The 25,700-nt window shown below is 42.9% G+C and overlaps 1 protein-coding gene across 2 annotated transcripts in view; it reads left to right on the top strand.

Annotated features, from left to right (window-relative positions):
- TEKT2 (tektin 2) overlaps positions 1-21,568 on the top strand; it is a 52,056-nt gene extending 30,488 nt beyond the window's left edge. For both annotated transcript variants that reach the window (XM_085847043.1, XM_085847042.1), the window contains exons 6-10: positions 4,860-4,974; positions 7,576-7,683; positions 8,252-8,395; positions 18,068-18,147; positions 19,206-21,568. In XM_085847043.1, coding sequence (XP_085703169.1) covers positions 4,860-4,974; positions 7,576-7,683; positions 8,252-8,395; positions 18,068-18,147; positions 19,206-19,446 — 688 coding nt within the window. In that variant the 3' untranslated portion in view covers positions 19,447-21,568. The remainder of the gene's footprint in view (positions 1-4,859; positions 4,975-7,575; positions 7,684-8,251; positions 8,396-18,067; positions 18,148-19,205) is intronic.
- Positions 21,569-25,700: the final 4,132 nt, after the last annotated feature.

Below are 25,700 nucleotides of genomic sequence, written 5' to 3'. Positions count from 1 at the left end.
CACACAATGGCAACCTGGCCAGTATTAATTTCAAAACTTCAAAATTTAGACACACCCTAATATATATATATATATATATATATATATATATATATATATATATATATATATATATATATATATATATATATATATATATAGTAGAAGAGTACTCGGTAGAGCGCATACCTCCGCCACATAATGCCTGATCCATGAGAACATATCAGGCCCAATGCATTTTTGAAATATCATGCTCTTCAGGACTCTATCATTTTTGGCCATATCTCTCAATGGTGAAGTATCTCTTCACAAATTAAATAATTCTCGTATCTAGATCCGGATTCGGATCTTCACCGAAATCGAAACAATTCACCATTGTCACACACCCAACCAGTCCACAAAGTTTCATCCGTATCCCTCCACAACCTTTTGAGATATCCTGTACACAAACAGACAAACAAACAGACAAACAGACAGAAAGGGGTGAAAACATAACCTCCTTCACCTTTGGTGGCGGAGGTAAAAATTATATTATCCTGGCTGCCAGACCATGCATCCGGTCAGGTTGAAATTTAAAATATATATTCCCCATCACAACTAGATCATAATTGTGAAGTTTCATGTCGATGGATGAAGTGCTTCAAGAGAAATAATTTTTTTAAAAGACTTTTGTTCAGTCCAATATGGCTGCCAGACCATGTGACCGATCAATTATTCATGAACACCCATGGTATCCGCAATGCTTGGAAACCATATGGGTGACGTTTCTTCTCTCTGTCCAGCCGTTCTGGAGAAAAAATATTTTGAAAGGTTTTGGGGGGAATCCAATTCGGCTGTCAAACCATGTGACCTCTGACGTTATAGGGTGGGAATGTTTTACTCCTCATGGATAGGCAGTCATACCTGCAAAGTTTCTCCTCGATCTGTTCAGCCATTATGGAAAATATTTTTGTTTTTAGTGTTTTTTTAAAAGTGTGGCTGCCAAACCACATGACGGATGATGTCATCAATTTTTTCCTGTCAACCAATTTATCCTTAGACGACCCTCAAAATTTTTCATACTGATCAGATGTAGCATTCTACGTATGCAATTATGACATCACAACGAAGGTACCACTACATCATGAAAAAAAAATCACACTTATTCGCCATAAGGAGTACTTGCTATTTGCCAAGTTTCAATTTTTCCATGGTGCGGTTTTGGAGCTACAGGGGGCCATTTTCCCCAATTTTTTCCAACATCGTTGCCACATCACATGACCTATGACATCATAATTATCATTAAAACATTCTGCATGAGTAGTCGCTCCATTGGTGAAAATTTTGTGTCAATCCGACAAGCATTGCAAAGAAAAACACATTCTGTGCAGACAAACAAACAAATAAACCAATGTCACCCGCAGGGTGACCCGTATCTTGCCAAAAGATGACCACATGTGACTTCTTTAAGGTCACACTGAGGTGAACAGAGCTGCTATCCACCAGGAGCGACTCCTTGAGGAATATCTGCCTACGAGAGATTCGAGATGAGAATCGTTCCACAGAGTAACCATGAAAAATATGCGTTTGCCTCATAACGTCACCAAATGACGTCATAATGTCTCAAGCTTGACATATCTAGAAAGCACTCATCGAGGTGTTCAATTTGAGGTACTACACGATATGGTTCCTAAAACTTGAAAATTTGACCTTGGGGTCAAATATGTTTGACCTCAGGCGCAAACCATGAAGGTCAAGGCCAATCGCCACCAAAAATTAATCAGCTGAGCGCCAGACCATGAACTATATTCCCATGAAGTTTGAAGACGATCCGATCAAAATTACTCAAAAAATAAGGGTTTCGTCGACTCCCCTGATTTGCGACAAAGTGACCTTGACCTTTGACCTTGACCTTCAAAATTTTGTGCACTGAAAGGGACCTCTATAGGCCTCTGATAGGCGAAGTTACAAAAATTTCCAATGATAGCTGTGCTCTGCAGAATATTTTATACGTGATTACAGACAAACAAACAAACAAACAAACAAAAAAAAACATACAAGCTGACTAACATATCTTGCAAAAACTTCGTTTTGGCAAGATAATGAACCTCAATGCAATGCCCTCTCCTCTGACAAGGGTAACTGTAACACCATTTGGCAGAGTGCATTCCTCCCATCGGCTCTAGTTTGAAAATTAGTTGTACAGATTGTATAGATTAAACAAATTCATTAGATTAAAGTCACCTCAGCCACACATTCAATGATACAAGTCAGAAGGGCATGCGTGGGGCAGTTGTCGCTTCATAAACTAGGGTAGATCCAGATATACAAGCTTGCCGGCGCAACCCATGTGCCACCATCTCCAAGCCACCACATGCCAACATGTAAACCTCCAGCCACCACCTCACAATAAGGCGAGTTTTTGTTTTAATAGAGTAATACTAGAAACAGAGCAAGCCGTGCATTGTCCTACTGAATTTCTCAGCTCATTGGAACCACTTGGAATGCCACCTCTCAACTTCATCCTTAAAATTGGGTCCCCTATCATGTTGCATCGGAATTTTGATGCTCCCATGCCCTGTAATGGAACATGACGAAGTGTGAAACGGTTGTTGCCACATATGATTGAAGCAACCATAATAATCGCTGGAAATGCCAAAGGAGAAGCTGTATTTATATGAAGAATCCCCATCATTCCAAATGATCTGCTATTTGAATTGTGGAGACTTCATTTTCCAGTTAGACTCAGTTTGGCCATGTCAATCAACAAGGGAAACCAGGCCAATCACTGAAGGTTGCTGGCTTAAATCTATCGGTCCATGTTTTTCACATGGTCATCTATATGTGGGCTGCTCTAGAGTTGAAACGACAAACAATTTATATGTTCTGGCCCTTGATTGTAAAACATTCAATAATTCTCGACACAAAACATTACAATAATCTGTTCAATTTTATTGATATTTCTGTTCAATTTTATGCAGCTTGATGAATAAAATGTTTGTCTCTCAATATGTTTTTAATTGTGGTAATCCAATAGATGTACGTTAAATTCCAGGCACCATTGGGTACCTTTGTGGGAGGAGGGAGGAAAAGGATGGAGGTGGGGTGGGAGTCCGGAGGGAGGAGGTGGGATTAGAGACCCGGCGTTGCCCAGCAACACCGGGTACCTTTCCTCGTATGCAATAAAGGTTAAAAAAAAACACTTTGCAGAGCTGGACTTACTTGACAAAATGCCAGACAAACCATGGCAAGAGAATAAAGACATTGTAAAAGAAGAGGTTAAAAATAACATTCCAAAGCAAGCAGAAAGAAGAAGGCTTAATGGCTGTCAGAAGAGGCAATGGATATATTGCAGACAAAGAAAGAGAGATAAAAACCAAAGCCACATTAAAAGAGGCCATTAAGCAGCCAAATGCCGACTTTCAACGACAAGCTAGGGGGCTTGAACTCAGGACCCTAGGATCCCAAGCCACCACCCTAACCACTGAGCCAACACCAAGCTGCCCACTTGGTGTTAATTCAACGGAAAAAACAGGGGCTAAAACTCAAGACCATTGTGATCTTAAGCCATCTTCACCAAAATCTTAAGCCAACACCAGGCTTAGAACAGAGTATGGAGAGACAGAACGGTTTGGTATTGGAAAAGGGGTTACACAGGGGAGCATCCTCTCCCCTTACTTGTTCAATCTGTATAGTGAGTACATCAAGAGGAAATCAAACTTGGATGATAGAGACTAGAGTCAGGACTGGAGGAAGATGTATCAACAACCTCATGTATGCTGATGAGACTACTCTGTTGTGAGAAAGTAAAGATAACTTGATGGAACTGCTGCAGACAATGAAGAAGGAAAGTGGAAAATCTGGTCTTTATTTAAACCCCAAAAAGATAAAACTTGTCAACTGAGAACATCGACGTGTTTAGATTGAGAGACGTCCATCCATTGGGACCATACTCTACACAGAGCGTTGGTGCTGCCAAAGCAGTCTCCTGGACTATTGGGCACAATCCTGGACGGGTCGATGGAGAGACCATCGTGTGGAAATCGTGGAAAGTTTCATCTTCCTGGGTTCTAAGACTGAAGTTAGTGTAAAATGTGAAGGATAAATTAATAGATGGTTATCATTGGTGGGAACAGCAATGGCACGATGGACAAAGATCTGGAAAGATAAAGATGTGACAAAACAAACCAGGAGGAGGCTGGTGAATGATCTGGTATTTCCAGTTGTAATTTATGAATGTGAGTCATGGACAGTGAAGAAGAAAGAAAGGAAGATGATTGACAGTTTTGAAATGTGGTGTTGGAGACGAATGTTAAAAATTCCATCGACTCCAAGAAGAACAAACAAATCAGTGCTTGAAGAAATTAGACCACCATGTACGTTAGAAGCACTGATGCAAAAAAACGGAAACGGTCATATTTGGACACATCATGCATGCAGAAAAGGAAAGTCTGGAGAAGTCTACCATGTTTGATCTGGAGAAGTGAACAATGAAAATGAAAGTGTGGAGAAGTCAAGCAGAAGTTGCATAGCCAGCGTAGGGGCTCAGGAGGGAGAGGATGTGGGTTTTGAAAGCAGTTCAGCTGGTCGTGTTATCAAGGGACAGAATGAAGAGAGAGAGCAGAAACTGAAGCAGTTTCATGTTCCTAATTCCACAATCTGTAAGCATTATCCCACCTGCATCAAACCTGTGCCATTCAGAAAGTTTCATGTTGAACGTAGATGCAGTGCCGAGTGAGAAGAAAGAGGAAGCAACGGCTGCAATGGCCATTGGAATAATATTGAACAAGAGATTTTTCTCCTTGCATTGCATTATGTGCATCTTTTTTGGATTGCATGTCTTGGTTATTTTTTTCAGATTTCATGGGATTAAGAACTTTGAGTAACAAATGCTATTGCAGAGAGCTCAGCGTGAATAAATGGGATACGTTCAACCAAAACAATAAGGACCACATTGAGGCTGAGATACGGGTTTCCATGGGTCTCCGGCAAGCCGTGACCACAACACTGAACAGGGTGAATCTTTTCAACACTCATCTGATGACCTAATGTTTGTTTTAACTTTTTTTGTATTCTGTCTCTCTCCTGTCTTTGATCTTAACTCTGACTATCTTGTCAATACACACACACACATGCACGCACACACACACACACACACACACACACACACACACACACACACACACACACACACACACACACACACACACACACACACACACACACACACACACACAAGATGGCATCGATGAAGCCTGTCACGCCACCGGTGGCAATTGTGAGGGCTCAATCTTCCTGGCAAGGGGAGGGAGAGGAGGAAGGAAGTATTTTGCAGGGAGGACAGGTGATCTGAACGAGTCTCGAAGGGTCGATGGAGGACAGAGGCATAGGTCATCACGGGGTGTGTGAGGATTTGCTGCCTGCACGCTGTTGAGAGGATGTTCCATGGCTGTTCGTGTCTCCGATAGATTACGTGAGGCCCTGAAAGCCGAGAATAAGAGCTTTGAAAGTGGTGTAGCTGGAGTGGAGAGACTTGATCAGGCATTGGAGCATGAATTGTGGAGGGATCCATGAGGCTTTGCAGCCTACGCTATATATATATCTTGCTACATATTGTGTTTGGCCCCATCTCGAAATGGTGAAGAATCAAATAATAATTTTTAAAATTCTCGTATCTGGATCTAGATCTTCACCAAAATCGAATCAATTTGTCCTTGTCACACACCCAACCTATCCAAAAAATTTCATCCGAATCATTCCATAACATTGTGAGATATCCTACTCACAAACAGACAGACAGATAGATAGGTGAACAGACAAACGGGGGTGAAAACTTAACCTCCATGCACAACAACAATGTAACAACAATATAATTGGCAGCAGTAACATGGGAGGCGGTAACAAAACAATAACACCGAGGCAAAGAGGCAGAACAGAAGGGATGTATGGAAGGGTGCTACAGAACAATAGACCACCTACTATTAAACAATGCCATACTCCAAAACTGTAAAACTAGAAGACAAATTGTCCACAGCCTGGATAGACCACAAAACATCTTTTGATAGGGTACACAAGATCAACCCCCAAATAACCAAACTGCTTGAGAAAGCAATGGAACTCTGAAATACTACATTGGTATTAGAGCACTCAGAAGGAAATGTTGAAATACCAGGGTGAAGACATGACATGGGATCTTTTGTCTGGCCCTGAGCAACCTCATTAATGAGCAAGGACACAGATACACCCTAACATACAATAAAAGAATGTCCAAAGAGACAGGAAAACTGATACATCTACTGTACTTGGATGATTAAAAACTCTTCGCACCGAAAGAGGATAATTTTGCAGAGCAACTGGCATTCGTGAATTGGTACGCCGACGACATTCAAATGGAATTTGGCCAAGATAACTGTGCCAAGTGCACATTCGTACAAGGTAAACCAACAAAAAAGGGCAACATAAAAATTAACCTAAGTACAACAATACAGGAGCAAGAGCCAAAGAATACCTGTGTAGAACGAGGCTGATCCTCAATACATAGCTCTCCCCAAGAAACAAAATCAAAGCCATAAACCAACTCGCAGTACCAGTATTCTAATACAGCTCTGGAATAATAAACTGGCCACAATCAGAAATCATTAAACTACATATGAAAACAAGGAAACTCCTCACTATCCACAAAATGTTCTTCAAAAATCGATGCATCCCGAGAATGTACCTGCCGAGACGAGGAGGAGGCAGCATTCCAATGGAGTTCAACCAAGTGCACAGATTGACAAGTGTTGGATTGGCTGAGTACGTGAAAAGTACAACAGACTAGCGAATCCAATTTGTATGTAAACACGAAAAAAGAAAGACAGAGAAAGTATCCCTAATCCACCTTGAAAATAAATTTCAAAGACAGGTGCGAAAGAAAGATGTCGCACATGAATGTGAAACTACAACAAGTACAGCCCCAATGATTCCAATAAAGACAAAATAAAAATATAAAACAAAATATCAACAAATATACACCGACAACTATGAGAACAATAAAAGAGCAGTGATGTACAAAAAAAACCCAGAGTTGGACAGACTGGGCATAGACAAAGAAGACTCATTGGAATAAGAAAAAAGAGGTCATCTCAACTGAGATGGAGAAAAAAAACATTATAAATGCCCAAGACCAAGAACACGACACAAATGGCTTTAAGAAAATTGTGGGACTGAGCCAATCAGACAAGTGTCGATTTTGCAAGGTAGAAACAGAAAGCATGAGTCACCTCTTATCGGAATGTAAAAAACTCATGTCAGAACAGCTGTACACACAAAGGCATTCCCCGCCCCCACCCAACCCATGATCCCCCACATAATCCTTATGCTCTGTTTGACAACTTAACTGCTCCTTCTCTCTCCTCTTCTATTTCCCTCTCCAACTTGCTTGCCCTCAGTTTTCTCCCAATCCTTCTGATTTCATTCTTTTTGTAAATCTACCCTCCCTCCCCAAATCCTTTGTGTACATGGGATACTTGTCATATGCAAATGGCTCCCTAATTAATTGAACTCCTCCGCATTGTAAGAATGCCGAACTAATATGGTCCAACAAACTGACTGCATTCTCACCCTTGTTGCACACAGATAAATGGAGAGATGGCGACCCAACGCTGGGTGACAGACTTTGCCCTCCGCCAGCACATCCACTCCTTTGAACTTGCTGTTAATGAATTGAAGTGGCAGCTCGATAAAGTGCGGGGATAAGACACATGCATTGATCCATTTTGCTTGTTTAATTTGTAAACCTTATGTTTGTACATTATTAGGTGAGATCTTGCATGTGGACTGCAATTGGGGTTAACCCTTTGTTCTCTGAGCAGGGTATCTCAACAGTACTTCTCTCCTTGGCCGAGTTCAGCTCGGCTATGGCCCTAGGTTGAAATCCCTTCAGAATCAGGATCAGAGAAATAAATAAAAATAACTGCCATATAGGTTAGGTCAAGCAAGAGATGCTGCATCATGAAGCACATCGTCCAGAGGTGACGTTAAGCTGCTTTTGCTATCTGCTAGCACTTGCTTGTGGATATTAATTATTTCCTGATGCATATGTTCTATGTTTTACAAAGAGTAGGTCTTTGAGACAGTACTCTGGCAATGTCTGCTTTGAACTCCTTTCTTTTCTTTTCTACAAAATACCTGGGTTATTGAAGAGCGATACAAGTGATACAATACGATACAATATGAATCAATATATGCCATTAATTGAGGAACAAGTGTGACACATGACATAACATTCCAATGTCATTCATTTATTTTGCAGACAAAGGAAAAGCTGGAGGACATCGAGGAGGAAATCAAACAGCTCCAGAATGATATTGCTGCCAAATCAGCTCCACTCAAGTTGGTCCACAGCCGTCTCGAGGCCCGCACTGATCGACCGAACATGGAGCTGTGCCGTGATCAGGTAGGCCCAAGGAGAGGCCTCGATGGGTGGTGTCGAATGGCCATACGATGCACTTGCACGATAATTCACATGTGAACTTGACAATTCCAATTCGTTATAATTTTCCCTGTTTAAAACATCAAATACAATCTTTCATGCAGTTCAACATGTTTGTATGTCCTTTCTAACAAGGACTGATGTGGATGCAATAATCAGGGCAACCCCAATTTGATGCCAGCGTCTGTACTCTGGAGCATTTCCTGGCACAGTTGGCAGTTTCTCTCATCGAGAAAGCAATGCCAGCCCCTCTCCCAATTGCTCCCCTATGAGATTAAACAAATCCCACTACAACAGCCTTCTTGGTGCATGCCCACCAGTGGGCTTTGCATCTTAGTGGCTTGCCCTGTTGGATGAGAATTTAAAGCCGGCTGTCCCATCTGCATTTATACCCCACACTATCTCCTGAGACTAACTTGTGGAGTTTAATGATCCCATAATATCTCTAGAAAAGAATGTACAAATACACAAAGGCATGCATATGCACACATGCCTTCCCTTTATTACATAAAATGACCAAATGTGCACACACATGCACATAGATGCGGACATTGGAAAAACGTGCACACAAAGCAAAATATATATATATATATATATATATATATATATATATATATATATATATATATATATATATATATATATATATATATATATATATATATATATATATATATATATATATATATATATATATATATATATATATATATATTGTTACGGTTGAGGAAATTCGCAAACCACCATTCAGGTCCCGTAGGTGAGATATCTCTGTAAGTACATGTGTAGTTAGCCCCAAACCCGTTGTTTAGAGGGAATAAATGTGATTCATTCGGGCTGCGACCCTTTAAGATAGCCGTTTTTCTGTTCTATCTTTATTTTGAACCAACCACGTCTCAACCGCCATCACACAACAACCACCAACCGCAACGCCGCTTCACAACAACAACGCCAACAGCCGCGACCTTTACCTTCACAACTCGCTCCCGCAAACATTGCATCACCGCCATTCCTAACGTCGCCATGGTCATGGACCGCCACTTTAGATCCTCCACCACCTTCGCCTCTCTTTCTGCGGCCATTCCCGCACCGCTTGTGGGCACCGAGCGTCAGGCTGTCCTGGACTCGTACAGGGCGCGCGCCGAGCCGCGGGTACAAAGTGCAGCCTTTCCGAGGAGAAGTCGGATCAGGAATGATACACGCCCACTTCTGATCCGTCCAATCAGCAAGCGCGGGGCGATTTGGCCCTGCCTCCAGGCGTGTCGGAGTAGAATCGATATATGCAAATTCGAGGATCAGGGGAGATTCACGCCCCTTTTTCTCCGTCCAATGGGTGAGCGTGGCTCCACCCCCGAGCTCGTTCTGATCCAGACATTTGCATATGGGTTCTCCTACACCGCTATAAAGCGCCGAGCGCGGGGCGAATTCAGAGAGTTTTTCGGTCAAGGCAAGTTGGAGAAGAGTTGAGTTTTTGAGTTGGAGAGAAGGTTGGAGGCAGTGAGTTGGAGTCAGGAAGGTCGAGGCAGTCGAGTCGGGGAGCTGCAGAGAGAGGAAGCCTGGAGCCTGGAGCGCGGTCGAGGTGATTTGCTGCAGTCGGCTGAGGAGAATTGCGGAGGGGACCGGATACCTCGGGTCCGAGGCAAGGAAGATGGCGGTCGGCGACGAGGTCGCAGTGGAGTCGCTCGTCGCGGGACCCAAGCAAGCCAGCTATCCTCTTTCCCCAGAGCATCAACAATTCCCCCCTTTTTTTCCCCCCGCGCTGAGATAGTGCGAAAAGGGGGCCCCGTTCCCACCCCACTCCAAGCAGTGCCAAGGAAACCCATGTAGGAGCGCGGAGTCGGGGCACCGCCGCCACATTTGCGGCTCATCACAAGACACGGGTAGGATCCACCCGGTCTCTTGGCCCACAGGCCCCGTCTGCCCCCTTGTCTTTGAGGGTGGCCCTTTTCTTTTGCTTTTGAGTAAATGTGTTGTTGGCGCCGCCTGTAAAGTAAAACTGTGTAAGTGTTGCCGTGTGCTCGCATAGTCGGTAGTAGATCTGCATTGTTGTGTTTCTTTTGTAACATCTGCTTTTGGTGCATAATTGTTGTAATTGTATATGTGTGCTTTCCGTGTGCCGCGGAATAAATGTGCCTCATGTTGAACTGTTTTCCCGTTTCGCTTCGTCTTTTCTTTAATTGAATCTCCATCTTGCTTCACGTAAAGGGTTGGTAGTGGGCTTAATACGCCCGATAATTAATCGGAACTGTCGAAGTCGACGATAACACCGCTCGGTTATCCCGATAGTACGGAACGGGTCGCTTAAGTGGCCCGTGTCCGGAGTCGACCTGCGGCGAGGTACGATCGCCCGGTCTACCCTCCGTGTGGGTACTAAGGTAGGTCGAATTTGGCGAACAACCCTATCCCACGCGGGGGGCCGATTGGCACGATCGTGGTGAGGCCGAAATGCCCACCCGTGACTAGTTCCCGGCGTAAGTCCGAGAGGGTCACGACAGAATTGTCCATCCGGTGGGCGACGTGCCACGATTCGAGTTACGTGGCCATTTGCACGCCGGCGGGCGCAAATTCGCAACAATATATATATATATATATATATATATATATATATATATATATATATATATATATATATATATATATATATATATATATATATATATATATATATTGATGAAGCCGGCACGTAATCACCTTGTCACGCCACGGTGGCAATTGTGAGGGCTCGATCTTCATGGAAAGGGGAGGGAGAGGAAGCCGGCACTTTGATGATTGGGACCCCCAATCTTTGATGATATACAAGGGAAACCACGGGGTAACCTTCCAGGGTCAGATTGCGGTTGTGTGTGTCGGGGTGGTGCTGAGGTGTCAACCACCAGACGGTGGTCTCCTTGGGTTAAGCTGAGGCGGTCCCCTTCGGTTGGGTGCCTGGTATGTCCTATCCCTAAAAGAGGATAATCACCTGTCTCTGTTATCATCTGAGCTCAAGCATTTGAACATCGGTATTGCAGCACTCTCTGAGGTTCAGAGACCGGATTGTGGTGAGATCATGGTGGGTGGTTGCACCTACTATTGGTCTGGTCGCTCTGATGGTTACCATATCCAAGGAGTTGCTATAGCTGTGTCCAATAAGCTGACTCCCATGATAATTGATGTAACACCAGTCAATGAGCATATTATGAGACAGGATTCGTCACTCCTAGGGTGTCATTTCCCTGGTCCCTGTTTGTTCTCCAACTGAGGTGAGTGATCTCACCATGAAGGATGCATTCCATGCCACACTCGAGTCTATGGTTGATCAGTGCCCCAGGTAAGATACTCTTAAAGTCTTGGGGGATTTTGATGCATCAAATGGAACTGATCAGTATGGTTGAGACATGTGTTGGTCCCCATAGGTCTGGAACTGATCAACAGAATAGCACTAAGTTCCTTGATTTTGCAAGAAGTCATGCACTTAGGGTGGCTGGTTCATGGTTTCTGCGCCCACAAGCTCATCGCTGGACTTGGCATTCCAACGCTGGTGATGTGGCGAAGGAGATTGACCATGTGCTTATTGATGGTCGCTGGAGGATAATCCAGAACTGCAGGGTCTACCGGAGTGCTCAGTTCCTCAATACTGACCACCGGCTGATTGTAGCAACTCTGAAGTTGCAGCTTAAATCCAGGAGAATGGTACCATCCCAGCCTAGGCTGGATGTTGGCAAGCTCAAGGAGGAGAGGGTAGCTGTGGAGTTTGCAAACAGGCTGAGTGGAGATTTGGGGGGTCTGGGTGCTTTGGGGGATCCTGAAGAGTTTTGGAGTGTCTTCAAGACCACCGTTCTTGATGTTGCAGTCAAGGTCTTGGAACTCACCAGCAGGGGCTCCTTGCAGCCTATGTTGATCTCTGTAAAGCATTTTATTCAGTGAATCGGGATGCCCTCTGGAAGATTACACTGAACAACAAATTTCAAAAATTTTTTTTTACTGGAGATGTGTAAAGTGATTAAGACTAATTTGGGTACGCTGATTTCAAAAATCATAACCGTTTTGCTGTATCACGTCAGGATTTTCAGGAACAGAAATATTCCCATTGCCTAGAAGTCAGGATTTCAATGAAATTTACATATGTCTTTAACATGTCTATTTCGTACAATTGTTGTTAACTTGTGTTATATTTCTTTCTTTCAGATAAAGATGAGTAGGCGTTCCTGTACCAATCATCCTGACAACTTCTGTTATGTCTGTGGTCGGTATACCAAAAGAGATCAACAGCGAAGTATATCTACAGCAGTGAAAATGAAGGCCGCCTACTTTCACTACTTCGGGTGTAAGGTGGGGGACCAAGAACAGAGCTGGGCACCACACATCTGCTGCACAAGCTGTCACACAACCTTGACTCAGTGGTTGGTGGGCAAGCGCGCGAGCATGCCATTTGCGGTGCCCATGATATGGCGTGATCCGCAGAATCATCATGATGATTGTTATTTCTGCTGCACAAGCATTGCCGGCTTCAACAAGAAGAATAAAGGTCACATCAAGTACGCTGACTGCGTCTCTGCTCGTAAACCTGTGCCTCATGATGACGAGAACCCCGTTCCAACACCTCCAGCTGATCAGAACATAGCTGTAAGCAGTGGTGAAGAGGATGGTGATGATGAACCTTTTGAACCCGACACTCAAGAATCACACCTTCTGAACCAGGGAGACTTAAATGATCTTGTAAGAGATCTCTCGCTGTCAAAGGCGAAGGCAGAGCTGCTTGGATCAAGGCTGCAGCAGTGGAATCTACTTGAACCTAACACCAAGATATCCTTGTTCAGAGCACGTCACAGAGACATGGCTGAGTTCTTTGAGATGGAAGACACGATGACATTCTGCAGTGACATCAACGGTCTGTTGAATGAACTTGGGTGTGATCACGATCCTGCAGACTGGCGCCTCTTCATCGACTCGGGGAAGAACAGCTTGAAGGCTGTTTTGCTCCAAAATGGCAACGAGAAACCATCAGTCCCACTGGCTCACGCGTTCGGCATGACAGAGACCTATGAGACTATGCGGCAGCTGCTTGATTCCATCAAGTACAATGACTTAAACTGGCACATCTGCAGAAACTTGAAAGTGGTGGCGCTGTTGTTAGGGCTGCAGTCAGGCTACACGAAATACATGTGCTTCCTTTGTCTCTGGGATAGCAGAGACGACAAGAATCACTGGACGAAGAAAGATTGGGAAGAGCGAAAAGAGCATGTACCTGGTCGACACAACGTGAAGCATGTCGCCCTTGTCGACCCAGCCAAGGTTTTCCTTCCACCACTCCACATAAAGCTCGGCTTGATGAAAAGTTTTGTACGGGCAATGGATCTGAATGGGCGTGGGTTTTTATACCTCAAGATGGAGACTTAATTATTTTATACCTCAAGGAAAAGTTTGGCAACACCTTGTCGGAGGCCAAGATCAAGGCTGGTGTCTTTGTTGGACCGCAAATCCGACAGATTATGAAGGACGAAACTTTTCCAAAAACTCTAAACCCCAAAGAGCTGGCAGCGTGGAGGAGCTTCAAAGCTGTGACGGACAACTATGAAGAAATAGTGCAGCAGCTGCTGGAGTCCTTCAGGAAACTTGGCTCCAGGATGTCCCTGAAAATCCATTTCCTACACCAGCACCTGAACTTCTTCCCTGACAACTTGGGAGCATCTCGGACGAGCACGGGGAGCGATTCCACCAAGAGATTTCACTCATGGAGACGCGTTACCAAGGGCGGCACAACCCGAACATGATGGGCGATTTCTGCTGGTTCCTGCATCGTGAAACTGACACAGAGCAGCACAAACGCAAAGCCAAATGCCTAAAGCATTTTTAATTACATTCTAGTGGAGTTTTTTTGTAATTTCTATAATTTTGAAGCATTCATGATGAAATAAATGAATAAATGAATTTTTGTAAATTTCATTGAAATCCTGACTTCTAGGCAATGGGAATATTTCTGTTCCTGAAAATCCTGACGTGATACAGCAAAACGGTTATGATTTTTGAAATCAGCATACCCAAATTAGTCTAAATCACTTTACACATCTCCAGTAAAAAATTTTTGTTGTTCAGTGTTATTGGTCTTCGTGGGATGCATCAAAACTGATCAATCTGATTTCTGAACTCTACTCTGATACTGAGAGTGCTGTGAGATGTGGTGATACCATCTCTGACTTATTTCTAATTGTCACTGGAGTTAATCAATGGTGTGTACTGGCCCCCACACTTTTTAGCACTTGTATCGACTGGATTATGGGGAGGATGTTGGAGAGATCGAGTTGCGGTGCATCGTTTGGGAATGTCAAGATCTCTGACCTTGATGTCGCAGATGATGCAGTCATTTTTGTGGAGACAGACTCTGGATATCCTTTTGGGAGCCCTCAAGGTGCTGAATGAGGAGTCCGAGCCACTGGAATTACGGGTTTCCTGGGTGAACACTAAGATCCAGGCTTTCAATGACATCTTGGTTGCAGCTATCCTGTCTGTACTTGTTTGTGGTGAGGATGTTGAGGTCACAGAGAGATTCACTTTCCTTGGCAGTGATATTCACGTCTCTGCTTGCTCTGAGGCAGAGGCCAACAGACATCTAGGTCGGGCCTGGGGAGTCATGGGTTCACTGGATCACGGGATGTGGCACTACCAGTACCTGTGTGGGAGGACGAAAGTCTGAGGGTTCAGGTCCTTGCTGCTTCCAGTCTTGCAATATGGATGTGAGAATTGGACTCTGACCAGGGATCTGAGATGGAGACTTAATTATTTTGGTACCAGGTCTTTTCGGCGAATCCTTGGCTATCGCTGGTCAGACTTTGTGTCCAACAAGCGGTTGCTGAGAGAGACTCAAATGAGATTTGTTACCTGCATAGTCCGTGAGCGTCAGCTGCGGCTGCATGGACATGTGGCTCGTTTTCCTGACACTGATCCTGCTCAACAGATTCTCTCAGCGAGGGAGCCTTGTGAGTGGAGGAGGCCAATGGGCTCATGGTTGCAGCAGATTGATCAACATCTCAAGGAAATGGGGATGGGCCATGCATCTGCCTGGGGGATGGCCAGATGGACGCCCTTGGAATTCCGGCGGAAAGTGGACACAGCAACGCATCGTTCCGGCGCATGCTTCCATACCTGACCTGACCTGACACACATGCACCCACCAATATACACACACACACGTAATCATTTATTGATCAGTAATGGCTATTCCAAACACATTAAACACACATACGAAGGTACAAAAAATATTTGGACACATTGGGCATAGACAAACACAGGTCATTGGAATAGCTATGAATTTGTCAGCTCAACTGGGATGGAGAACAAATCGTTATAAATGCCCAAGACCAGGGACACCATACCAATGGCTTGAATAAAATGGCAGGACTGAGTCAATTGGACAAGTGTAGGTTCTGGAAGGGAGAAACAGAAAGTACAGGCCACCTCCTCTCGGAGAGTAAAAAACTCATGTCACATCATAACAGCTGTACACGCAAAGGCACAACAAGGTATGTGGAGTCGTTCACTGGCACATCTATTAAAAAAAAAGTTTGATATCTCAATCCCAGAAAACTCATGGAAACATGAACCAAGAGCAATTGTCTCAATATTTACCTCAGACAAGTATTAAACAATGCTTGCAACCATGATAATTATGCATCAAATAAAGGTCACAAACATCATGGTGTCGGGGACAATAACACATGTCACACTGGAAACCATGCCCAGGAGAAATCACATGCAAGGCCCCAAGATAAATTATAAACAATCTACATGAAGTCCACAAATAATCTGATGGCTAGAAAAATCAGACAGGCAATGGGAAATATCACTCACGCGGCATGGCTCATATAAGCACTTTTATTAACAAAGATCATTGCGGCCGAGCTAGGAGCTGACCTAGAGGCCGATATAGTCAATGCAGCACTCGTCTGTTAGTCTGTGAGGGGTGCAATAAGCATAGAATGCCTCAAGGACATCGGGTTTCCTCGAAATTTCTTTCAGTTTAGTGTTAAACAACAGTAGTGACTGTTAAGGCAATTATGTGTTGGATGAAATTGAATGAATAGTTTGTGGTTATAATAATTTTTACTTCTGGTACGTGTGCCCCATGAAAGGCCATGGTATGATACCCCCTCGGGAAGGGGGGCTAATTAAGTCACTATACAACCTCCTTAGTATGACCATTAGTCCCCTAGAAAGTTTTGTTGATTGGATAAGTAACGACTGAATGCATCAAGGTCAGACAGACAGACAGACATCAAATTGAGTAGTTTAGTATTATGGCAGAACAGAGTATATTGGTTACGTTTTTCAAGGTTGAAACAGAAAGCATGAGTCGTCTCCTCTCGGGATTTAAAATGCTCATGTCAGAACAGCTGTACACACAGAGGCACAACAGAGTTTGCAGAGTAATCCGCTGGCACATCGACAAAAACTTTAATATCCCAGTCCCACAAAACTCATGGAAACATGAACCAAAAGTGATAATTGAGAACAAGGATGCAAGGCTCATGTACGACCTGATGATCCCATTGAGCGTGAACATAGAAAACAAAGCATTGCGACCAGATATAGTACTGAGATACAAAGGGAAAAGAAGGCAATGCTAATTGAGTTGGCTGTACTGAGCGATTTTGGCCAAAACAACACAGAAATCAATAAAAAGACGAGCCTGGTGTTGGCTCAGTCGTTAGGGTGGCGGCTTGGGATCCTAGGGTCCTGAGATCAAACCCCGTCGGCCGCTGAATTAATACACCAGGGGGATGACTCAGCCTGTCATCCTTCAAAGGTCAGCGAAATGAGTACCAGTTCCAGTGTGTGTACTGGTAGAGGGGCACTGCATCAGCGACACAGTCGCGCTTCAAGAAATGATAGCTACCCCGGCAGCTAAGCTGCCATACGACCACCAATAAAAAGACCAAATATCAAGATCTTAAAAATGAAGTCAAAAGATCCTGGAAACTGAAGAACGCCGAAATTGGACCAGCGGGAATGATAAAGGAGAACCTTACAGGGATCTTAAAAAGCATCCCTTTGAATATTATGAGAAGGAACTACAGATGGAAGCTGTCCGTGGCTCTGTGACGATCATAAAAAGATTCCTCGGAACAAAACTTTGAGACCAAGAATACCTCACAACTTGGTCCATGAATCATGATCCCTTACCATATTGGAGGAGAGAACTGTACTTTGAGGCCTGGGAGGACTCTGTACCACATCCTGACACCCACATATGGAGATAACAAGACACACACACACACACACACGCACACACACACACACACACACACACACACACACACACACACACACACGCAACTGCAAAACCACGTCTCCCACTGCATGGACTGGCTGATGAATGCGAGAAAGTCAGAGGCAATGATTATCCATTTCCAATGGAAATTAGGACTCTGGAAGGAAAGTCCAGCATCACGTTATTTACATTGCCCTCCGTACAGGTAAAAATTGGAAACATTTGAGAGCTGTGGCCACATCTCCAAACTTAACTTGGGATTACGAGAGGATGATTACCTTGCGCGTGCGTTTCTCTGTCCCACTGCAAAGTTCGTGTAGATACGTACTGTCAAGTAATGTTAATATCTTCCCTCCCCACTGACTAGGAGGCAACTCCATTGTTTATTTCAGGTTCACGAAGCCTTGCTGTTGGAGAAAGAACAACTTCGCTCAACCATATCGAACTTGAGTTCTCAGCTCAGCCGCGCGTTGTGAGTGAATGCAATTTCAGGCTTCTCCAACGTTTTCTCTTGAATCTCTTCTTGTAATTTTTTTGCTGTTTTCTGGCAGTTTAGAATATTTTTTTTAAATTGCACCTGACCTTACTCTGCCATTTGGTGAATTACCAGCAGGGGGCACTGCATCATGAATCATGTTGTTTTTTTTTTTGTTTGTTTTTAACGAGGAACATTTAAAGTACCATCAGTATGTGTTCTCTGCTCGCACTCACAATTCCAAGTCGTCCTTTCAAATAATCGGCTGATACACACACGATACATGAAAAATGGTGGAATATTTAAACCTACCCTCTCCCAAACCACATGCCCCAACTCCATTCCTTTAAATATGCTCCAAACATTCCCCTTCTCTGCCCTGTTGTTTCTCTTTATCTTTTATTATAGCGCGGCGACATCGCGCTGTTATACAATTGGCCATTCTGTCCTGTGTCTTCTGTCACATCTTCTGTCACACTTATGGCCGCGTACGTCCCTTTGATCTGAGGGCTATAAATATAAATTTGTCCAACGTCACAACTCTTCCCATCATGCATGCAGATTCACCGTGTCTACATTTAAATTTTATAACTGCAAAATTGTTTCATCATTCTTAACCTCGACTTTTACTGCCCCCAGCCGCGCGATATCGAAGTATTAGCTTCTTGTTTTTCCAAATTTTACATATATATATATATATATATATATATATATATATATATATATATATATATATATATATATATATATATATATATATATGTGAGGCCCCGCGAGGAGGAGTGATGTAAGCAACATTTTTAATGATATGATGATGATAGGCTCGGATGATAGGGGAAGGGTTAAAATAGTGCTATATGGCATTAACTCCAAAATGGCCGATGTGTCCCTTACATTACTCCTCCTCGCGGCACCTCATATATATATACATATATATCTCTCCCAATGGATGAAATGAAAGTACGATGAGCCCACTGGCCTCAACTTATGTAAAAGTCAAAATGTTTTTCCTTTATTTCCCTTTTCACTGTCCTTTTCTTTTGCCTTCTACCCAGTGAGAAATACACAACGCTGCGTGGTGTGATCAGCCAGCTTGAGGGAGAGCTGGCACTCAAGGAACATTCTATGACCATTGACCAATCCTGTGTGGACGTTCGCCAGGAACTCGCTCTTTCTCCCACTCGCGCTAAGACTCTACAAGCTTCACGAGAATGGCGCGTCACACCGACCCCGATGGGCCATCACATGGACCCGAACAGGCCTTTGAGTCTGGAACAGGCCTCTTTCAAGCCCTAGTCAAGCCCTCGTGTTATATCGTAAATCTCTATTGAAGTTCAAGCTTTGTTTTCATTTTTATTAATGTTTTGTTTTTCATTGGATGAATTGTCATAACGCTTCATTTAAAAAAAATTTTTTTTAATTTTTTCTGCTTCATATCATTTACTTTAAAGGGCCTTCAATTTGTCCTGCTACTCTGGATGCTCACACACCTTCAAAGCTTTTGCTAGATCTTACCGGTAAGATGCATTGGGTCCAAGATTTACAAGATCTTCAAAACCACATCTCCTTTATGGGTGAATAAAGTTTGAGATGATCAGCATTTCAAAGCACCCCATTATTGTGCCTTTATTTTTCTTCACAAGTTCAGTTTGTTCCAACTCTAATCCATGAGTTTTTCTGATTAAGTTTTTTGTTAAAAACGATTTCATTATAGTTTGTGACCCGGTTGACCCTTTTGTGATGTCTCTAATTATTTCTTGACCTTTTCCACAATTGTTGTGGCTTTGTGGTGGATATAAGAGGTTAGCATACTGCTTCAATGGTGAATCTATTCTCAAAAACGAATGCCTGTCAAACCAGACTCTTGGGTGAAGCATTTCTGTTGAGCAGCGGTTGGTAAATGATTCCTCAGTCGTTCCGCCTGGCCTGGTCTCTGTGCTGAAATCTGGGAAACAATGAGGTGGCATCGAGTCAGCACCTCCCCCTGCAAACTCGATAAAGCATAAAGCCCTTGGGAAAGTTTAGTGAGAGATGGCGGTGGATTTGGGACACACTTCATCTCGGCTCGTCTCCTCGGCCTAGTGCTCATCTTTTGTGAAATCGGCACCGTTTTAGTTATGTGATTTAAAACACCTGAACGATCATTCTTAGACTAATTATACTGCCTACAAAATTGTGTGATTCGTTTTCAATGTCACATCTCAAATAGTTTTCAAATTTTGCTATTGACAATAGCAAAAGCTCCACTGTCAGTTTTGATACAAATTTGGGTGTCATATGATCTAATAGGCAAATTTTGGTGATATAACAAACAAAAGAGTGAGGGTAACATAGCTTTTACTTCATTATCATTTTGAACAGCAACAGAGGATTAAAAAAAATTTTGTGTGTGTTTAGAAATCTCGGCTGGTCGAGTTAATCGACAGGGGGCAGCAGGTTCACAGACTGTCAGAGGATCAAAGGAGAACATAGAGACAAAGACATGACATGAGTGGATGAAGGGAGGGGGTCAGTAGGTGCAAGAGAGAGCAAGGGTGCATATGGGAGGAAGCATTAGGTGACTTTTGACAGCACTCTAGAAACACTTAAGTGAGGAGCAGGAAGCAGCAGGTTCATTGAGTCAGTTCCACAGGAGAGAGTTAGGCGTTAAGCCTAGAATTGGGGGAGGGTTGCCAGGTGTGAGATTCTGGAAACATACGTTCCACCTGTCTGGGTAAGGAGATCCTCTGAAAAAAAATTTCCAACACCATAACAGATTGAGATATTTCCAGAGTGCAATCATGAATTTATTCCATGTGCATGCGGAGACGGGCCCATTGCAATGAGAAATAGAGGGAAGTGGTAGGATGTGGGGAGAGAAGGGCAAGGAGGTTGGGAGGAAATACGAGCGAGGGAAGGGAAGAGGGCATGGATGGAGCATATGTAGGAGTGAAAGGGGGTTAGCAGAGATGAAAAATTAATATTGGCTTATGTAATAAACAGATTTCCCCATTGTGGAGAATAACAGCTCTCAGCTGTAATCCTATGATAGAATGCATGAAAGTTTGATTATCCATCAGTTTTTTGTGACTTCAGAAACCTCACCGCTGTTGTCGAATGTGTTTTGTCTTTGACCTCTTAAAGGCACTTTGTGGAACACTTGCAGACTGAAGACTTACGATGGTCTCAGGAGCACTCTGTCCCCTGGCCTTGCCATCGACCTTACCCACCCACTAATCCCTGACAGCTGTTATGGTTGTTGCTACCAGCTGTTGAAGCTGTCAGAATTCACCCCCTCAGCAGGCCTGAATGCCACTCAATATTTTGAAATACGAGTCTGTATCTCGGACTCTTGTCCAATGTTTAATCTTCAATTGAGCATAATTCTTGTTTTGTTTTAGAGTCCTTTTGATAGTCAGGTCTTAATAAAGCAATTCTGGAAAGTGATTATGACGTCATTGGTATTGGACAACTTTTGCTCAGATGGATTGAAAAGATCCTCAAGCCTGGGAAGAGTGGTGATTGATAACTATATATATATATATATATATATATATATATATATATATATATATATATATATATATATATATATATATATATATACATATATATATATATATATATCGAGGTATATATTTATAAATGTATATAATGAGTTTGGGAGGGGGTAGGGTGTAAGTTCAAGATACTACGAGCTATGATAAAGTGTGTAAAACAAAATGTGATTGGTGTTTGACATTCCAGATCATTTGACTTTCTGGGTGAGAAATGAGTGTGTGGGGTGGTCAATGAGCTTATTCTTGACCAATAAAAAGACTTTGCCGGGTGGTTGTTGAACTCGGAGCTATTATTGAGGTCCATGCTGAAAATGAGAGTGGTGGTTTTAGCACAGAATTCCCACTTTTCGGAAGAGGTTGCGAATTACTACATCGACTCAAATTCTTTGCCATGGATGAACTTCTCTTAGGCTGTGAGGAAGGCTGTGTCAGTACTCAAGTTGGTTTTTCTCCTATTCTATTTCCTTCTCTTTTTTTAAACGAAGTGACACATCAGTCATTTCATTGTTGTGTGATCTGATCATGCCCCCACCTCATGCTATCCCACATAAGGAGCATTCAAAATGTTGTTGGATCAAGATATGATAGTCTCAGAAACGCCAACGTTTTTATATACAGTATATATGTCAATCATAACTCCTGGCTGTATTGGTGAGCATCAGCTAGGAGGTACGATTATCATTTAAATGATGCATGTGGTCATCACTGGTTAGGTATTTATGCAGCATGCCGTCCTGATGAGGGTAAATAAACCCAAAATCCAGATAGGCGACTCCGTTTAATGTTTAACCAATAGTGACCATAAAATCTTTGTCTGTTTGACAGAATCCCCGGGCTAAAGCCTCCGGGTTGGAGGTGACACTGGTGCTGGACTTCATGTCCATTGGAGATCAGGGAAGTGCTCGTCACACTTCACATGTTTCGATTTACCCGCAAATCACATCACGTACCTCCTGGTTGAATGGTTTGCATTTGCAGAAATGATTGTCTGGGTGGCAGATGGACAGTTGTTCTTTGCGGATTCTGCAGTTTTACCGTGTGAGACATAATCCACAGCGATGCTCACCATAACAGTCAGGAGGTGTGTCTGGTGTGTGTGTGTGTGTGTGTGTGTGTGTGTGTGTGTGTGTGTGTGTGTGTGTGTGTGTGTGTGTGTGTGTGTGTGTGTGTGTGTGTGTGTGTGTGTCTGTGTGTGTGTGTGTGTGTGTGTGTATATATATATATATGTATATGTATATGTGTATGTATATGTATGTATGTATATGTATGTATATATATATATATATATATATGTGTATATGTATGTGTATGTGTATGTGTATGTGTGGTTTTAGTACATGTATGTGTGTTGTGTGTTGTGTGTTGTTCATAAAGCATAACATATTCTCTCTGCGCACTTCACTTCCTCCATATCTCTCTCTCTCTCTCTTTCTCTCTTTCTCTCTTTCTCTCTTTCTCTCTTTCTCTCTTTCTCTCTTTCTCTCTTTCTCTCTTTCTCTCTTTCTCTCTTTCTCTCTTTCTCTCTTTCTCTCTTCCCCCCCCCTCTTCTCAGTATTCCCTTTAGCGAAGTGACGGAAGGTATTTGTGAGTACACACACACACACACACACACACACACACACACACACACACACACACACACACACACACACCACACTGAAGAATAAGAATGTGTACATGCGTCGTTATGGTTCGGACTATTGTATATCGCTCGAAGAACCTTTTAAATTCCCCATGTATGTTCAAGATACTCAAAAATCGTTTGCTGTTCCTCTTCCACTACTTTGTTCACATCCACCAATTTTCATTCACTTTCTCAGGCTGACAGGATGGCCAAGAGGTACACACACTCTCCTGGGTATGAATCCCGACCCAGCTATAAAGAGTCATCCTGGTGTTTCACAGCCAGGGAAATTCATCAATATGTGTGCTGTCCCTCGGATGGACGTTAAACTGGGAGTCTCATCTTCTGCCATTAGTTGGTGGACGTCAAAGATCCCTCGGTGTCCTTTGTGAAGAATAGTCGAGTTATTGCCAGCACCATGAACAAATTACAAACTCCTGCTCAAACCTACAGGGGGGAACTGTATCAGTAGCACAGCTGCACTCCCAGCAACGATGCCACCAGCCAGCAGCCTGAGGCTTCATGTGAAATGAAAATGAATGAATCATCTTTCTCTCCCATAAGGTGTTTTGGGTTTAGTTTGGGGAGAGGGGGATTGCTAAATCTCCTTAAAATACCATTTATTTTTGCACTTTTGTCCCATTTTTCGTTTTATTCTTTTAATCTTCCCGAAACATCACTCCTACCTAAGGTATTCTATGGAGATTTTACTCCATCACAGTACAATTCAACCAAACATGTGGCCTTGTCTTGTCATGTCTGATCATCCAGCTGTCTCAAAACTCTTGGCGGCCTCTTGGCCAAAGCACTGCTACGGGGGCTCAATAAATGGTCAGTTTATTTGATGCTATTTCATGGAAATTTTTGCCCAAAAGATAAAAACGATCCCAGCCTGGACTCGTGTCTTTAAGGCTAACGGAAATAGCAATTTCACTCCCAAACCTGCGTTCAAAATGTTAGTCTGGTGCCATTTTCCTTTGTATCTAATGATAAGCTTCTTATACCGGCTGAAGTATGAAAAGCAGATTTCATGGGAGACTTTCAACGAAGTCAGGTGTTTAATTAGCTTTGGGTTTGCTGAGGGTTTAATTAGCTTCTACCCTCACCCTGGTGCACAGTGGTTTGCTGAGGAACATGGAACTTGCTGTACGTTCCATAACAGTTCAATGATGGATATTGTACAAAGAAAAATAAGTTTAAATATATATATATATATATATATATATATATATATATATATATATATATATATATATATATATATATATATATATATATATATATATATATATATATATACGAGGGGCAGTCAATAAGTAACCTTAAAATGGTGATATAAATTCGAGAATGTAAGGTGTGTAGTTATAGATGCAGCGGAAAATCCAGGAATCGGGTAGGGGGGGGGTTTCCAAATAACAGAAAATAATAAATTTTCCAAATAATTCCCAAATAAATTACTGTGAGTTGTTCGTGGTTTATTGATTATTAGGTACTGTATTGATACAGTTTTTCTGAGGCTTCTTGCCTTTTTTGTGGCACACTTTCGTGGGAGAAGGAGTTCTGGGTGACCAGGGAACCCCTGAGTTTGTCACTGTAATGGTAAATATTCTTTTGCTGGGAGGGGGGGGGTTCCGGGCAACCAGGAAACCCCCCCCCCGGATTTGCCACTGAGATGACATGTTATATCTCTGGGTAAGAGTCATGTTTTGCCTATTTCAAATCTCGCAACGTTGAGCGTATGACGTCAGTAGAGCAGTTCCAAGATGGCGGCTCACTTAGAAGCATGCACCAGGGAGGAGCAACGTTCTGCAATCTGTATCTTGGGAAGTGAGGGTGTGAATCCCAGTGAAATCCATCACAGAATGAAAATGCAATATGGTGACGCATGTTTATCAATGCAGCAGGTGTACGACTGGGACAGGAAGTTTAAAAGTGGAGTTCCTTCAATTCGGGTGTGAGTTGTCGAGGCACCCAACTTGCAGACACTTTGTAGAACCCCAGCACATTGTGAATGATGTGGTGTGCTGAACCATGGTGAATGTTCAATTCAGCGAACACCTCATCCAGTGTAATGCGATGGTTTTCCCTTTGCACGTGCTCAACTCCCGCAACCATTTCTGGTGTGTGGGCTGTGTGAGGCCGGCCCGAGCGAGCAGCATCTGCCACACTGGACACTCCACTTTTAAATATGTATATATATGTTAATTCAACAGCGTTAATTCAATTATATATTAATAATTATATTAATATATAATTCATTCAAATATGTATATATATTATTAATTCAATAATATATATATATTGTTACGGAAATGGCCCTTCGTATGCTATTAAATATAGGATTAGCCCAGATCCCCCATTAAATGCATATTTAGCCAGGCTGTTTG

Source organism: Eptatretus burgeri, chromosome 11 (genome assembly GCF_056783735.1).
Source record: "Eptatretus burgeri isolate ZD-2024b chromosome 11, Ebu_testis_v1, whole genome shotgun sequence".
Lineage (NCBI taxonomy): Eukaryota > Metazoa > Chordata > Myxini > Myxiniformes > Myxinidae > Eptatretus > Eptatretus burgeri.
Note: the sequence above shows the minus strand (reverse complement) of the source record. Positions and strands in the feature narration are given on the sequence as shown.